Below are 17,500 nucleotides of genomic sequence, written 5' to 3'. Positions count from 1 at the left end.
CATGTATTTGTCAAGGTAAGACACAATTTATTTACCAACAATTGACTGAACATGTTACTGTCTCAAAATGTATTGAAAAATGGTCTGAATCCGTAGACTGTTTGTTATATAAGAAGGTTATTTTTCAACATGTCTTTAAAACAACAAAGGATACCTGTCTGAGATGGTTCCAGTATCGATTATTGTACTACAGAATTTTGCCGACAGAACGGTTTCTATTTTTGCGAAAAATTGTGGATACGTCACTGTGTACATTTTGCGGTAGAAATGAAGAAACCCTTATACATATGTTTTGGGAATGTGATAAAGTGCAGACTTTTTGGATAGAATTTGTACATTGGTTAAAGGCAAACTGCACCCATTGTGACAATATAACACTGTCCAAAAAACTGGTTCTATTTGGAGTGGCGAACAATGTAGTCACCGATAACGTTTTTGATGTGTTAGTAATTTGTGCCAAACATCTATATATATATATACGACTTGTGTCTGTCTGTGTGTGTGTCTGTGTATCTGTGTCTTCGCGATGCACGGCCAAAGTTCTCGATGGATCTGCTTCAAATTTGGTGGGCTTATTCAGAGAGACCCCGGACACAACCTCATCGATGAGATATTTCAACACGTGCTCTCAGCGCGCAGCGCTGAACCGATTTTGTGCGCGCTGAACACATTTTGGTTCCACCTCAGCTACCCGGGCCCCCATACCGACACACCAAAGCCAAAGTTCTCGGTGGATCTTTTTCAAATTTGGACACCGTATTCAGCTACACCCCGGACACAATATCATCGATGAGATATTTCAACACGTGCTCTCAGCGCGCAGCGCTGAACCGAATTTGGTTTTTGTGTTCATTTCACCATTATAAGTAACTCTTCCTTATCTTCTCATCTTCTCCATGTTTTCAGCGTTTACCTCCCTTCCTTCGTATGGTGCACTTTTGTATGAAGGGGGCATCTTCGGATATTCCCGGCGTTCTGTTACTATTTTTAGAAGGTCACCGCAGTGTCCAGAACGTAAATTGGACCCGTAAATTATCCTCACTGTAAAAGTGCAAAGGTCGAATCAATTTATAGCCACGCGAAAAATACACTGTCATCTATCTCTCTATAGATACGGCTTCTCTGTGTTTGTGTGTGTGTGTGTGTGTGTGTGTGTGTGTGTGTGTGTGTGTGTGTGTGTGTGTGTGTGTCTATGTGAGCAACACCTGTGCATTGTTCAGTTCTGTTTGTGATGTGGTCTGGCGGCTTTTGTGTAATTTTATGTACTGGCCTTCCTTTGAGAAGCCATAACAGTTCAAAAGGGCTTAGAGATAAGCTCTAACTTGCTCAGTCCTGTTTGAGTGGAGTTCGCCTCCAAAGGTGATTAACACGGTTACATTCGTCGACAAGGATGGGACTCGATATGGTCAGGAATGGCATTATGGCCACTGAATCATTTTCGTGCTGTTCCCATTCCACGAATCTGGGAGGGACCTAAGCTTGGCGGGTCCATTGTTCGGACCCGGCGAAGCCGGCGTACGGTTCTAAGTACTTCTTCCCGGCGAAGCCGGCTACCCGGCGAAGCGGGTATTCATTCTAGTCACATATATATTTCCAAAATGAACAAAAAGATCCCTCATTTTCAGACATTTAATAGACATTTTAATTAAAGATTTATTTGGGAAAAGTACAACGCAGCTATGAATAATACACTAGATACATTGTTCAAGGATTGGCGCATGTACACTCTTCAAAAAAAGTTAAGGATCGGTTGAAAAAACGGATCTAATTATAAAAAATTGCCAAAAAATTAAACATCGACATAATAATTAAAAGATTAATGTGTTTGAATTAACAAATGAACAATGAGTCTTGACCTAGAATTGTATTTGGCAGGCAGAGTTATTTCCCTTTGTGCGACTTCTCAAAAGCTTTTGCATTTTGGAAGAAAAAGGGTGTGTTTTTTTATATGAAGAGAAAGTCTTAACTTCAGAGGTTGCCTCTGATGTTTCTGCCTTGTTGTTATTACCATGCTCTTAGTTTTTGAAGAATGAATAATCATTGAATTTGCAGAGCACCAATTGTATACGTCACTGAGACTTGTTTGGAGCACTTGATGATTCAATTACATCAATTGATTTACCCTGCGAGTGCAGAGATGAATCATCAGCAAAAAAATCACATCTTACTGCATCACTTGAAATATGAAGCGGTAAATCACATGTATATATATACAAAACAGAAGAGGACCGAGTACTGATCCTTGAGGAACTCCACATCTTAGAGTGCCTTTTGGTGATGTCTTACATTTTAGGGACACATATGTGGCCATTTCTGCGAAAAGGGACATTCTTGATCTAAGCCTCTGATTGGAGAAACGCGGGGTCAAAGTTAGAGCAAAATGTAAACAAACTTTGCTGTGCTGACTGATGCCCACTTCAAGTTGAATTTCTAAAATGTTCAATGAATTATCAGCGATAGTACAATGAACAGCAATTTAAAGTAATGGAAAATAGTCTTGGGATCAACATTACAAACTTCTAAAAATGTTTATGTTCATTCCTCCTCGGGAAAAACACATCGAACCGATGACAAGTTGACTGCGATGATGCCGAAAATGGCGACAGAGTGTTTTGTTGTGCTTCGAGAAAAAAATTTTCGTCGCTAGTTTTGGTCAAGTTAAAACAACTTACCTATTTTTTGTTTAATGTTTGACAGTAAGCTTAATATAAACTTTCATCTGGAAGCACATTCAGCAAAGTGATGTAGCCAAATCATCACACAGCTACATTTCACTAGACGGATCTATACGCATAGTTCAGGTAGATCTGACTTTCACGCGACCGGTAGACAGTGTACGAAAAAGCAGACGACAAACGCAGTTGCCCGATGAAGAACAGTTACTCCCCGTTTTCATCTTTAGTTGCTTCCCTTGCTAAAGTTACTGATATTTAGATCAGTGGTTACGGACTGGGGCATTCTGTTCTTTGCAGCTGTGAATTCTGATAGTGGAAGGGCAAGTCAGTCTTCTCAGTTGAACACGGAATGTTCTGCTGACAGAAGTCACTTTGGGATAAGACAACGATTTTGTTGACGAGGTCAATGCTGTTGATTCAGAATAATTTTGTTGCACTTCGCCCGGACATTTGTGACTCCGAAGTCGAAGCAGATACTTTGATCACGATGGTGTTGTAAACGTTCATGATGACAACGCACACTACTAATCGGTTAAAGAGTTCTCCAAGAGCATAGGCCTATTGCGAAGCAAGGTCTTCCTCTTCCTGATCGTTTGAATGCCCGGACATCATAAATGAGAATCTGTTGCTCTTACCGTTTGCTGTCTCCACTTAGATCTATGACAGGCTTTTTTGGGGGGGGGCAAATCAGCGAAGTGGCGAAGCCACAAGCGCGCGCCTGCTTTGCAGGCGCGCGAACTAGGGGGGTCCGGGGGCATGCTCCCCCGGAAAATTTTTGAAAAACGGTTAAAATCTGGTGCATTCTGGGCCTTGTTTTGAGGTTTAAGAGCAGCATTGTTTTGGTGCTAAAAAAACCCACTCAAAGCAAGGTACATGCTTTTTCCAGGGGTGGGGTTCCGGAACCCCTGGAACCCCCCCCCTGGGTCCGGCCCTGCGGACAGTGCAACAACAAAAGACAGAAGTGCCTGGCCACAAAGCAGGTGTTCGACAGAATGGGGCAACAGCAATGTCCAGCCGGTTCCAGTTCCAAGGAAATCAGCATGGTTTACCCTTGGGACTTTGCTCAGTAGGTAAAGACATATTAATACTTTACAACTTGTCAGTACTTAAAAAAAGGGGGGGGAACAATACAGTTATATTTGTGTTTATGTGCTGTTTTCTCCAACAAAGCACACACACAGACACACACACACACACACACACACACAGACACACACCACACACAAACACACACACACACACACACACACACACACACACACGCACACTACATTTTCGATAATGTCACCATACCATACCAGCTTAGAAATGGCAAGTGGATATGTCCCCAAAACCAGACTTGAGCTGTGCAAATAGTGGTTAGTAAATAATATGTTGATCAACTCTGTGGTTGCCTTTGTTTCAGAGAAGCAAATCGTCTACCTTGCGAATGAGGCAGGGGTACAGAGGAGGGTAGCAACTTCAGTCTTCGGCATGGTGCATCAATACATAGGCATGCAGTTTTGTGTGTGAATGAACAGCACAAATCCTTTTTGAAAATGTCTTGATCGTCGGCCACATCAAGTTCGACCCTGATTGGCATTTCAGTTTGTTGAAAGTAAAGGGAGACGTTCGATAGCAGAGTGCACGGATGACATTTTTAATTCAGTGAAGTGATGGACAGACTGACAGACCCACGTGTGCAAGGACACACAGCACCATGTTACTTTCTACAACTGGAAGCTGTATTTACCAAGGAAACTGAACAATTAATCCTTGTTATGAAATTTAGAATACATACCACAACTTCAAATCGACAAGTGTGTGTGTATTGTTTTCAGCAGACAGCCTCAAATAGTTTGTGTTTGTATGTGCGTGGGTGAAGAAAGAATAGAACATGGAGGGGGGAGAGGTAGTATGAAAAAAGAAGAAATATTCGAGAAAAAAATCATATGGCTGATTGTTTTTTCTTCTGCATGGGAGGAGAGAATGATAGAAAAAGACGAAAAAGTAAAAATTAGGGTAACGTTACAAAAAGGGCAATAACTCTGGAATGAAACATTATTTTGACCTTAAACCATACAAGTAATAACGGCAGATGATTGAACTTACTATTTCCCGGCAAACGTTTGTTTTTAAAAGTTTGGCCATTTTAAGTCATTTGGGGGGTATCTCCAAAAAAGGGTCATAACTCCGTGAAAAATAAATTTGAAGGTCTGAAATTCTCACATCACGTTCTAAATATAACAGTCTGTCAAATAAAATCCAAAACTCAAAATCGATAAATTTGTCAAGAATGTCCCTTTTCGCAGAAATGGCCACATATTGTGTTCTATCAAAAAGATATGATTTAAAAAAAAGACCGACTTATTTCTGACTTATATATCTAACTTTTACTGAACCTAGACACCGTTGTTTACTTTAAAATTGAAAAATAACACACGCAAGATCCGACCTTCTTCGCCACCTTTTATTTTAACCGTATCTGCAACTTTGTAAGTGGCAATTTGCATGTTGCTGGTCAACTTGATCAGTAGCCGGTGAGTTTCTGTAGCAAACGACAGATCTGCAGTAGACGACTGATCTGCAGCAGACGACAGATGGGAAAGCCTTGTTAACGTTTTGTTGAACCAGATTTAGCAATCAATGCTCTAAAAGCGATAGCAAATGAACAAAACTGTAAGCATACTGTTTTAGTTTAATTCTTATTTCGTCGCTCAGGATTTTGTTGTCGGGATTGATCTAAGCGGTTGCCTATGAAGAGCACTAGAGTTGTGCGCCTTGAATCACTGTCTGTTTCTATCGCTCTCTCTCTCTCTCACCGCTTCGGCCAACTCATAATCTTCACTCAGCTCTTTTCACCCCAGCAGATTATGTGTATTCTTTGTTGTTTTCTTTATTTTTTCAATGTTAAAATGTATGTAGATCGTTAGCTAAACGTGAGTTCGACTTTTATACCGCAGAATATCTCAATCGTTTTGCGGAAGTAAAAGTGGTCCCCGAGTTAACGATAAATATGCAGATGACCTCTATAAATTATTCAACTGTACTCTGTGATCAAAGACAATGACCAATGACAGGTGAGATCGAGACTCGGTTGTGATGGATTATCCATATGGTTGTGATGGATTATCCATTATTCCCCCCTCTGCTTCTTTACCTCTGTAAACTTGTAGAGCTAGTTATTTTTCGATAATGACCCAGCAACCAAACAAATAACGACCCAACAACAGCCTGAATCCTCGATAGTGCAATGGGTTGAGAAGTTGTTCTGTTTCGGTACTACTTTTTGCGACTGAAAAGTTCCGAACGCTCTAATGTACGAAGTATACATCTCTGGAGCAAACAATACAAACATACCGCATTTAAATTAACAACTACAGGCCTCAACACATGAATCTCCATATAAAATCCATGAGTTCGGTTGTTTTCTGAATCTAGATCTGCCGTGCACAAACGTTCACCACAAGCAAATTCCCAAGGCAAGTAACTCATACTTTGTCTAGCGACAAGAGTGGTTCCCCTTCTTTTCACTCAGTTTCTTCGACAACACTGACTGCAATCCGACGGTCAGTTTTCAACAATATTTCATTTTATAAACAGATCACACGCAACCAAATGCACACATCTCATCAATTTAAAGAACATAATGCGGTTTCATTCACTATTTTCCCCAGAAAACTGAACTTCATACAGTAATTAACGTTGGAACACGGGTGCAAAAGTTCGTCTGCTAGTCCCATTTGACGAAAGAACATTATCCTAAGCAGAGATACTAAAACATAAACAGAACACACAATATCTGCCTTTACCGCCACAGCAGAATAGCAGCATATATGTGTGCTTGATTTTAGTCCAAAACAGGGAAACTGACAAGAAGTGTTAACAGAATGGAATGATTTGCACGGAACTATACAACCGCGCATTAATCGATCGCCTGCGCAGGTTGACTGGTTGAGTGATTCGGATTCGATCAAACTTTCGCACAAAAACTCCTGTTTTCTTTGAATAACTGAAGAAAGGAGGAATAAAGAGGTTACACACGTCGTCTCAGTGATTATTAAAACTAATGGTCTCAGTTCGCGGTCATGAAAAAGCTCGCTGAAGCTCGCATTTTTCATGATCCGCCAACTTCGACCATTATTTTTAATAATCACTGAGACTCGGCATGTAACCTCTACGAATAATCACCTCCTCAGCTAACAGAGACAAAGAGGCAGGTCATGGGATAAGTAGAGGTTACATGCCGAGTCTCAGTGATTATTTTTGATAATCACTGAGACGAGGTATGTAACCGCTTTATTCCTCCTTTCTTCAGTTATTCAAAGAAAAGAGGAGTTTTCGTGCGAAAGTTTGATCGAATCATATTCACTCAACCAGTCTACATGCGCAGGCGATTGAATAATGCGCGGTTGTATAGTTCAGGGAAAATCATTCAATTCTGTCAACACTTCTTGTCAGTTTCCCTGTTTTGGACTAAAACAGAGACTATAGTCTGACTAAAATCAAGTACACAGTTATGTTGTTATTCTGCTGTGGCGGTAAAGGCAGATTGTGTGTGTTCTGTTCATGTTTTGGTATCGCTTAGGAAATGTTCTTTCTTCGAATGGGACTAGCAGACGAACTTTAGCACCCGTGTTCCAACGTTAAAAACTGTATGAAGTTCAGTTTTCTGGGGCAAAATAATGTATAAAACCGCAGTATGTTCTTTAAATTGATGAGATGTGTGCACTTGGTTGCGTGTGATCTGTTCAGGGCCGGATCTGGGGGGGGGGGGGTTCCTGGGGTTCCGGAACCCCCCCCCCCCCTGGCCATCCAATGCAGGGCCGGACCAAATGAGTTGTAAGGGGGGGGTTCCTCCTTTTTTGGGGGGGCAAATCAGCGAAGTGGCGAAGCCACAAGCGCGCGCCTGCAAAGCAGGCGCGCGAACTAGGGGGGTCCGGGGGCATGCTCCCCCGGAAAATTTTTGAAAAACGGTTAAACTAAATCTGTGCAATCTGGTGCATTCTGGGCCTTGTTTTGAGGGTTAAGAGCAGCATTGTGGGGGGGGGGGGGGGGGGTACCTTTTTCTCATCGGATTTCACATTGAATAAAATTTGTTAGAGACACACAAAATTTATTTAAAAAAAAAATAAAAAAAACCACTCAAAGCAAGGTACATGCTTTTTCCAGGGGTGGGGTTCCGGAACCCCTGGAACCCCCCCCCCCCCCCCCCCCTGGGTCCGGCCCTGCAATGTACCTCTCAGAGAAAAAAAATGTGGACTTGGGACCCCTGCCATCAGTTGGAACCCCCCCCCCCCCCCCCCCAAACGAACTTGGTCCGGCCCTGCTGTTTATAAAATGAAATATTATCGAAAACTAACCGTCGGATTGCAGTCTTTTCAACTCAGTTCAGAAATTTGGAAGGGGAACTACTCTTATCGTACGAGAGTTACTTGCCTTGGAAGTTTGCTTGCACTCATAAGAGATCTAAAGCGAGTTTCTCTGCACTGATCGTTAGATTTGGATTTAGAAAACAACCAAACTCATGGATTTTATATGGAGATTCGTGTGTTCAAGCCTGTAGTTGCTAGTTTAAATGCATTATGTATACATATTGTTTGGTCTAGAGATGTATATTTCGTACATTCACTACAATAGAGCGTTCAGAACTTTTCAATCGCTAAAGTAGTTCCCTCAAAGTCTAGTTCATCAACCGGTGAGCTATCGAGGATTCAAGCCCGTTGTTAGGTAAGTGATTTTGGTTGTTGGGTAAGTTACCGAAAAATAACTAGCCCTACATGTTTACAGAGAGAAAGAAGCAGAGGGGGGAATAAGTATAAGTTACAGCTCCGTCCATCCATGGTATAGCGTAATATTTTGTCGAGACTGGGTCAAGGAATATGATGACGTCACTCGAGGCTCTGCCCAGAGTGACGTTATTATATTCTTTCACCCCGTCGAGACAAAATACCACAGGGTACATGGATGATTCGGAGCTGTAAAGTATATATGGCATGACCAAAGTAAGGAGAATTTGTCATGGGATGTGGAAACAAAGCATGGGAAATTCACCATGGGCAGAATAATCAACGCAAGCCTAGAAGTTGTAGAACTATATTTTGTTTCAGTCTTAGCAAGGCCAGTTTTGTCCAGTTCCGGAAAAGACATCATGAATTCATTCACCCTGCCGAGACAAAATACCAATTCCATGGATGAAAACGTATATATCCCGTGACGCATCAAAGCTAAATTTTGTTTTGAAATGTCTTCACAACGTACAGATATATCATAACGGCATAATCGTCATCACAAGACAGGAAAAACGCATACTTTGTTTGTCGTATGCTACAAATCTAGTCTTGTTGGTTGACGGAGTGAATCGAAGCTTCAATCGTACATCAACCGGAATAAATGCTCAATCCGCTGTCATTTCGCAACTGAACATTGTTTTATTTTCTTTAACTTTTTGGTGAACATTAGGAAGACATTTCTGTACAAAACACCGAACCCAACAGGAGGCTGTATTGATGCGTTTGCAATTTTTGAAGAAATAAACTGCATGTGGTTAATTTCATCAGTTTAATGCTTGTCGAATCGAGCCATAAGGCTTTAGAATGCAAGATTTCACGCATTGCTTGGCCATCTGATGACAGATGAGGTCGCAGTTTGTAGGTTGAATCTATGAATCGGCATTTCTGGTACGACCTTCCAGATTACCAACAGCGGGTTCATGGTCGGAAGCAAGAGGTCAAATTTGCGTGGTTCCCAATCATTTCATAAAAGATTTCCTTTTTACATTTAGTCAAGTTTTGACTAAATGTTTTAACATAGAGGGGGAATCGAGATGCGGGTGTGGTGTATGTATGTACGTGTGTGTGTGTGTGTGTGTGTGTGTGTGTGTGTGTGTGTGTGTGTGTGTGTGTGTGTGTGTATAACGCGATTCCGAGAAACTACTGGACTGATCTTCATGAAACTTTACATGAGAGTTCCTGAGTATTATATCTCCAGACGTTTTTATTTCAGTTTTGGGATAAATATCTTTGATGACGTCATATCCGGCTTTTTGTGAAAGTTGAGGCGGCACTGTCACGCTCTCATTTTTCAACCAATTTAGTTTAAATTTTGGTCAAGTAATCTTCGACGAAGCTCGGACTCTGGTATTGTATTTCAGCTTGGAGACTTAAAAATTAATTAAGGAGTTCGCTCATTAAAGTTGTCATTAAAATCGATTTTTTTGCAAACAGATTTAAAATTGATTGCATCGTATTCTTCATCACATTTGGAATCTAAAAATATATTAATAGGTTAATTAGTACTTCGATTAATATTTAAGAAATCGATCCAAAAATGATTTCATCTTATTCCTTATCATTTCCTGATTCCAAAAACATATAAATATAATATGTTGTATTCGAAACAAGCTCAGAAAATTAAAAAGAATACAGAAAAGCGCGCTTCCCTGCTTACCGCAGTACGCTATTTTGCTGTTCTTGCATGTCATTTTCACTTCATGTTGCACAGGGAAATTGAGCGACTTCCTTGCCACGTGGATTGACGAAGCTGTTTTGTCTTGGTGAAAAAAAAATGCAGTGCGTTCAATTTTATTCTGTGGGTTCGACAGATTGACTAAATGTTGTAATTTCGCCTTACGTGATTTGTTCTTGTTTCTGTGGCTGCGCAAGTTATTTTGCGTAGGTCATGGCCGAACTTTAGGCTTAGGCCTACGGAGAAAATATCGCTGGGTATTTTCTCAATAGAATAACAGAGACAAAGAAGGGAAGTCATGCTAGAGACTTACCGGATTATTGTCCAGGTCTACTGTGGCGTTGATGTAGAGCGAACCGTTGTCCAGCCCTATGAAGGGGGGATGCGTGGTGGTCGAATATGTGACAAACTTCACGTCGCCTGTTGTGCTAGCGTTCGGTAGATGGGTTCCTGCACAAGGGCCAGTTTTGGAGCGTGTCGCGACATCACTCTCAACAATCAGACAGGCAAGTGACATTGACACACGGACATGAGCATGCGCACGCACGCTGATGGATTGTTGGTATTTAGCGTCCCTTCAACCCATTTGGCTACAGACTAATGCATTAAATCAAAGGCACACACCGAGCTGCAGACATAAAGCCCGCTAAAAACAGCCGAACAAAGCGAACTGGGTTCGGCGAACGTTCGGCGAATGTTACACCGTGCCTTGTTCGGCGAATGTTTCGGTGACACCAGTCACATGATCAAGAAATATCACGTGAGAAGACTCGTGATCGGTTGACATCGTTATAGCCGCCATCATTGTAACTCTTCAAGGATGAATATACACAAATCTTCAACCAATGAAAAGTCAGTTCGCCTAAGATTACAGTGACGGCAAGGTTTGCAGGAGTGAATCGGCAAACCTCGAACGTTGCAGCTGCAACCCCAAAATAGGAGAATCCCCTGATTTGATGACGTAGTGCAAAGTTCGCCGAACCTAGTTCGGCTTGGTTCGGCTGTAGTTAGTAGCGGGCTTGAGACACACGGAGCCAGACGCACTAGAAGACTAACCGACCGACAGGCGTATCCACACGAGACAGCCCAGTGACTGCTTACCGTTCAAAGTTCCCTCTTTGATAGTCAGACTGGAAGGCCATGAACTAAAGGAACATCCCTGTCCTTGCACTTGTGCGAACTTCCCACACCACCCTAAACAGCTCACTGCAAAACAAAACAAATATCCTGTGGTGTAGACACTCATGGACACAACAATTCCTGGTGAAAAGTCCAAGTTAGGCATGGGTGTTCGGACTATGGCCGGCAGAAGTGGAAGACGAGCTGCGGCGCCACGGAAGGCGCCCAATGACCAGAGGCACGTGAAACGGTAGTGAAACATCCCACATACCTGCAGTGAATTGTACACGGTTTGCTTTATTGATTTTACAAACCACAATATTGTACACACATAATCTGTCGACAAAAGTGATGCTTCACAGCTAAACCTAGTGACTGTTTGCAACTGATCGATTGCACAAAAGACCTGATTTTGTGAATTGTGCATCTTATATAGCCAATGTAAAAAAAAACATTCTGAAACAGAGTTCAAAGGGATGCACGTTGCTATTTCTCAGTTTCGTGAATACGGTATTTTAAAAGGTATTGCACTGGTGACAGAAACACACAGACACAGACACGCACGCACACACGCACCGTCACACACACACACACACACACACACACACACACACACACACACACACACACACACACACACACACACACACATACATACACAGTAGCTTACCCAGAAACAAGGCGACTATTACATTCATGATGACAATTGGCAATCATCAGAGGGACGTCATTACTGAACCTCTCCAACCGCAATCCCTGCAAAAAGAGAGAGTTTGAAGTTTACACGTTTATTTCCACTGACTGTTTCATCCAGAAAAAAGAACGCTGAAGCTCATATTTTGGAACTTTGCAATATCATCTCCCGAATTCTTCGACAGTATATGCCAAGTATTAGTATAAAAAAAAAACAAGTCGCGTAAGGCGAAATTACTACATTTAGTCAAGATGTGGAACTCACAGAATGAAACTGAACGTAGTCCGCCGCTAGTGCAAAAGGCAGTGAAAGTGACGAGCCTGTTTGGCGCGGTAGCGGTTGCGCTGTGCTTCATAGCACGCTTTACTGTACCTCTCTTCGTTTTAACTTTCTGAGCGTGTTTTTAATCCAAACATATCATATCTATATGTTTTTGGAATCAGGAACCGACAAGGAATAACATGAAAATGTTTTTGAATTGATTTCGAAAATTCAATTTTTGATCATAATATTTATATTTTTAATTTTCAGAGCTTGTTTTTAATCCAAATATAACATATTTATATATAGCTATTCTGATGAACACGTGGGGGAATTCGGGGGCTGTGATTGGATGGTCTCTTCCGATCATCAAAGCATAATGCGGCGGAAGTCGGCCATTTTACTCAATATCCAAAAGCATATTGTCGATGACAAAGACGCATGGTTCCGGTTTCTTCCACGTGTATAAAGTACACGCATACCTCGCCAGGTTTGTTTCTGTGACTAGTCGACAGACGATGCCATTTGCTTTGTGTGTGTTTTTGTTGTTGCTTACTGTACATGACATACATTACGTGTAAAATCCAGTTCTTTAACAGGCAACAAACCTTGTAAATTTCCAGAAGCTGCAATCTGAAGCGACCTATCTTTGATTCTAGCAGACGATCTCTCCAATGTTTAACACAAAATCAGCAAACTCTCCTGTCACATAGAACGTCCATTGTATAGTGCAATGTTGAAATGAAGTTACCGGTCTGAAACATTTAGTCGTTTCTTCTGAGACAATCCTTGTTCTCTTATCATCTACAGATTTACCGCAGTCTTCACCACGCGAATTCCCAACAGAAGTCAGACTTTCGAACATACAATATACGTAGGCAAGCATGATACGTCATGACGTCATATGATTCCTAGCATATTGACGTAATGCTAAACATCCGGTTATCTCGAGTTTTCTCCGTAATACATGTCCGTGGGTTTTTCAATGTTCGGTTATTTCCGTGGCTTCATGCGGAAAGGGAACCGTCGTCTGCAATTAGCGACATGGACCATTCTGGTACTTGTTGCTGACAAAAACATGATTTTAACACAGAATTTAATGTCAGAATAGCTATATAAACGCTATTGTGTTTTCATCGTTGCAATAGGGTCCGATATTAAGACTCGAACAAGTATGATGCGACTCGTCTTCGACTCGTCGGCATTATACTTGTCTCGTCTAAATATCGGGCTCTATTGCTACGCTGAAAACACAATAGCTGGTAATGTTTTTGTAATAAGGAAATGATGAAGAATAAGATGAACGTAAATTTGGATCGTTTTATAAAAAAAAACTTTTTTTTTTACAATTTTCAGATTTTTAATGACCAAATTCATTAATTAATTTTTAAGCCACCAAGCTGAAATGCAATACCGAAGTCCGGCCTTCGTCGAAGATAGCTTGGCCAAAATGTCAATCAATTTGATTGAAAAATGAGGGTGTGACAGTGCCGCCTCAACTTTTACAAAAAGCCGGATATGACGTCATCAAAGACATTTTTCGAAAAATAGAAAAAAAATGTCCGGGGATATCATTAACAGGAACTCTCATGTAAAATTTCATAAAGACCGGTCCAGTAGTTTAGTCTGAATCGCTCTACACACGCACACGCACAGACACACACACACACACACACACACACACACACACACACACACACATGCACACACACACATACACCACGACCCTCGTCTCGATTCCCCCTCTATGTTAAAACATTTAGTCAAAACTTGACTAAATGTAAAAATCAGCACAGCAAACCTCTATTAGAGACTTAAAGTCTGACTGACGTTACGTTAGGAGCGATTTCATACTGATAGTCAGCCAGGAAATAATTGCCATGTTCACATAGAAATCCAACACGCCACCTTCCCCGTGGTGGTCATTCTGTTGCTGAGTGCATGGTGCGCCCTGCACTGCCTACCATGCATGGAAAAAGGGCGGGTTTCAACTCAAATCAACGATTAAAATCGGTTGTTATCTCCAGACTCGATCTTGAAGTTCCTCACAGTGTCATATCAGGGACAATTCAAGGTATGACATCACCTTCCATTCACCCATGCACAATGGAAAAACCCCGGAGGGCGCCAAACTATGGGTCTCGTTGCAAATTGCTGTCTAAAAAGCATATCAAAGGCTTGTGTGTGTGTGTGTGTGTGTGTGTGTGTGTGTGTGTGTGTGTGTGTGTGTGTGCTTGCGTGCGTGCGTACATGCTTGTGTGCGTTCGTACATGCGTGCGTGCGTGCGTGTGTGTGCGTGTGTGTGTGTCAGCAACAAGAAAGATACGTTCTCTGTCGTTAATTCTATCTAGAGTTTATTGTGTCACCCGCACCATTTTTCGCTGACATATTTATACCGTGTTCAGCAAGTGTTCAAATAGTGACAAAGAACAGTGTTAATAAAGCTGTGGTCTATTCATGACTACGAGGTTGAAAAGATAGGGATGAACATCATGTACAGAATTCTGTACAGCAAACGCTACCCGAAACCCCACTTATACGGCGTGTATGACCTTGAGAGCTTCAGTCAACGCTTGAATTTTGCAGGGATAGCATCCGGTTTGCTCTCTCAAGACTGATCATATTTTATCTTCAAGAGAGATCAAGGGGGAAAAAAACGCCCCGGCGTAGATTGGCGAACTCTCGACCTCGAGACTTCGTGTCTGATGTCCTAACCACTAGGCTACTGCGCCAATGGAGAGAAAAAAAGGAAAAACAATGATATAAATGTATGTTATATTATTCTTGAAGCAGCATGATTTATATCTCTATCCGCCCACTGTTCAGAAGTGAATACATGTATAACTATTTCTTTGATGTCTGTTTTCAACTGCACAGAGCTTTGGAAAGATTTAATTACTGTTCTTGTCATTTTTCTTGCATATTGTAAATAGAGATATCGCAGCTATTAGCATGGCGCGAATGTCGTGTAGCATGACGGTGTAAACATGTACTGCGATTCCGTGAAACATGTTTGCAAATAAAGGCAAATTTGAATGGCAATTTTTACGTTTTTGCAACGCATGAATGGTAATTCAAGCGTAGAATGATATTTAAAAAAATATATCTTTGACAACACTGGTGGAGTGGCCTTGCGGTTAAGACATCGGCCCCGACATTTCGAGGCCCCGAGGTCTTGAGTTTGAATTCTTTCCAAGTCTTTCATTTTTTCTGCTCGATCCTTCTTGACAAGTATGCTCAGCTCTGAGAGAGCAAACCGGATGTTGCCACTGCAAAATTCAAGTGTTGACTGAAGCTCGCAAGGTCATACACGCCGTAAAGATGGTGTTTTGGGTAGCGTTTGCTGTACAGAATTCTGTACATGATTTTCGGCCCCATCTTTTGAAACTCGTAGCCCCGGAGTCATAAATAGACCACAGCTTTAAGCATTTCTCTCAGGATTATAAATAAGGCTATTCAGGGAAACTACTGTAATGTTTTTGTTTTTGAAATTGGTTAGTTGTAGCACTTGTAACATATTTCAAGAGGTATTGTATGAATAAAGTGGGTCAAACGGGGCCCCGATGGCTCGGGGGTTAAACCACGATAACTGAGGCGCGTTGCTTAGGCAGACCGTAACAGAACGGTTGCAAACGATTTCTAGGCAACGCATAGTTTTGTCGTATCGCTCGCTAACGCTCGCGAACGTTAGCATGCGCTCGGCACGAGTACCATTGTCTGGGGTCACTGAAGCGTAACAAAGGCTCGCCGAGAATGGTCTAGGCCGAGCATTCTGTAACGTACCTGAGAGGTGGCACGCCAGAAACTATTGCACTGTTCTGAGCTTGCTGTTTGTCTCTCTCTCTCTCTCTCTCTCTCTCTCTCTCTCTCTCTCTCTCTCTCTCTCTCTCTCTCTCTCTCTCTCTCTCTAAAATATTACCGTGAGCTCGCTGCATCAAATACGAAACAAAACTCAAAAGCCATCTGGAAAGTGATCAACCAGTTGACACGTAAAGAAACCGTAAAATCTTCTGTCATTGATGTACCTGCGGATGATCTTAACATTCATTTCACTTCTATTGTTGAAAAAATAATCACAAATGATAGATCAAAACAGAATAATCTGGACAAGTTGAAACAGTTTTGTGTTTCAAAAAATATTACACATAATTTAGACATCCCCCTGTTATCTGTGAGCGAAGTCTTCCATTATCTGATATGCTTAAAACAAACTGGTACTCATGGTCTAGATAATCTTGATGGGAAAATTTTGAAGTTGTCTGCCCCTTTTATTGCAGAATCTCTGACATACGTTTACAACTTGTGCCTGGACAAATCTGACTTTCCCGCCAAATTAAAGGAGGCAAAAGTAATCCCGCTATTCAAATCAGGTAATTCTTCTGACCCCGCCAATTACAGACCAATCTCGATTCTTCCTGTTTTATCCAAACCACTTGAAAAACACATATATACACACTTGGCCGCACATTTGAAGAAATACGACCTTATTCATTCAAATCAGTCAGGCTTCAGAGTAAATCATTCGTGCCACACAGCATTAATAAACCTTCTTGAAAACTTGCTTAGCAACATTAATAATAATGAACTCTGTGGTGTCCTATTCGTCGATTTTGCAAAAGCATTCGACGTCATTAATCATGAGTTACTTTTAAGAAAATTAGCTGAGTATAGATTGTCACCCCAAACCCTATGCCTCCTCTCATCTTTCTTAGCCGGACGAGAGCAATCCGTCTGCGTGAATTCCACTATGTCAAGCAAAAGACCGGTGTTATATGGAGTCCCCCAGGGTTCTGTCCTTGGGCCACTTCTTTTCTCTCTGTATATTAACGATCTTCCTTTTAGTGTTAATGATGATTGTGAACTATTTGCTGATGATACGACCATACACACTTCTGATAAAAAATTAGACAAAGTTTATTTATCATTGCAGAACAGTGTAGATGATCTCATTAATTGGACAAAATATAACCACATGAGTCTTCACCCCCAAAAGACCAAATACATGTTAATTACAACAAGGCAAAAAAGACAAAACATCAAGAATAATCCTCATTCCTTATTAATTGGCAACGATGCAATAGCGGAAGTAGGAGATCACAAAGTTTTGGGAGTAAATATCGATAATAATTTATCTTGGACCCATCATGTTAGATCGTTGTGCAAAACCGTGTCGAGGAAAATATATTTGTTGAACAGAATAAAGCACTTTCTTGATCCACACTCAAGGTTATTATTTTATAATGCATACATACAAACCATCACGGATTATTGTTCGACCATCTGGGACTCTGCCAGTGCAAACATT

The 17,500-nt window shown here is 41.4% G+C and overlaps 1 protein-coding gene across 1 annotated transcript in view; it reads right to left on the bottom strand.

The window, feature by feature from the left end:
- The window catches only part of LOC138960783 (uncharacterized), a 112,495-nt gene that overhangs the window by 70,987 nt on the left and 24,008 nt on the right, over positions 1–17,500 (bottom strand). Inside the window, exons 2-4 of the mRNA XM_070332432.1 lie at positions 11,911–11,996; positions 11,223–11,327; positions 10,435–10,571 (exon numbers count right to left, since the gene is read on the bottom strand). Of these exons, the coding sequence (XP_070188533.1) occupies positions 10,435–10,571; positions 11,223–11,327; positions 11,911–11,938 (270 nt within the window). The 5' untranslated portion in view covers positions 11,939–11,996. The remainder of the gene's footprint in view (positions 1–10,434; positions 10,572–11,222; positions 11,328–11,910; positions 11,997–17,500) is intronic.

The sequence above is a fragment of the Littorina saxatilis genome, linkage group LG3, assembly GCF_037325665.1.
Source record: "Littorina saxatilis isolate snail1 linkage group LG3, US_GU_Lsax_2.0, whole genome shotgun sequence".
NCBI classification, from domain to species: domain Eukaryota; kingdom Metazoa; phylum Mollusca; class Gastropoda; order Littorinimorpha; family Littorinidae; genus Littorina; species Littorina saxatilis.
Note: the sequence above shows the minus strand (reverse complement) of the source record. Positions and strands in the feature narration are given on the sequence as shown.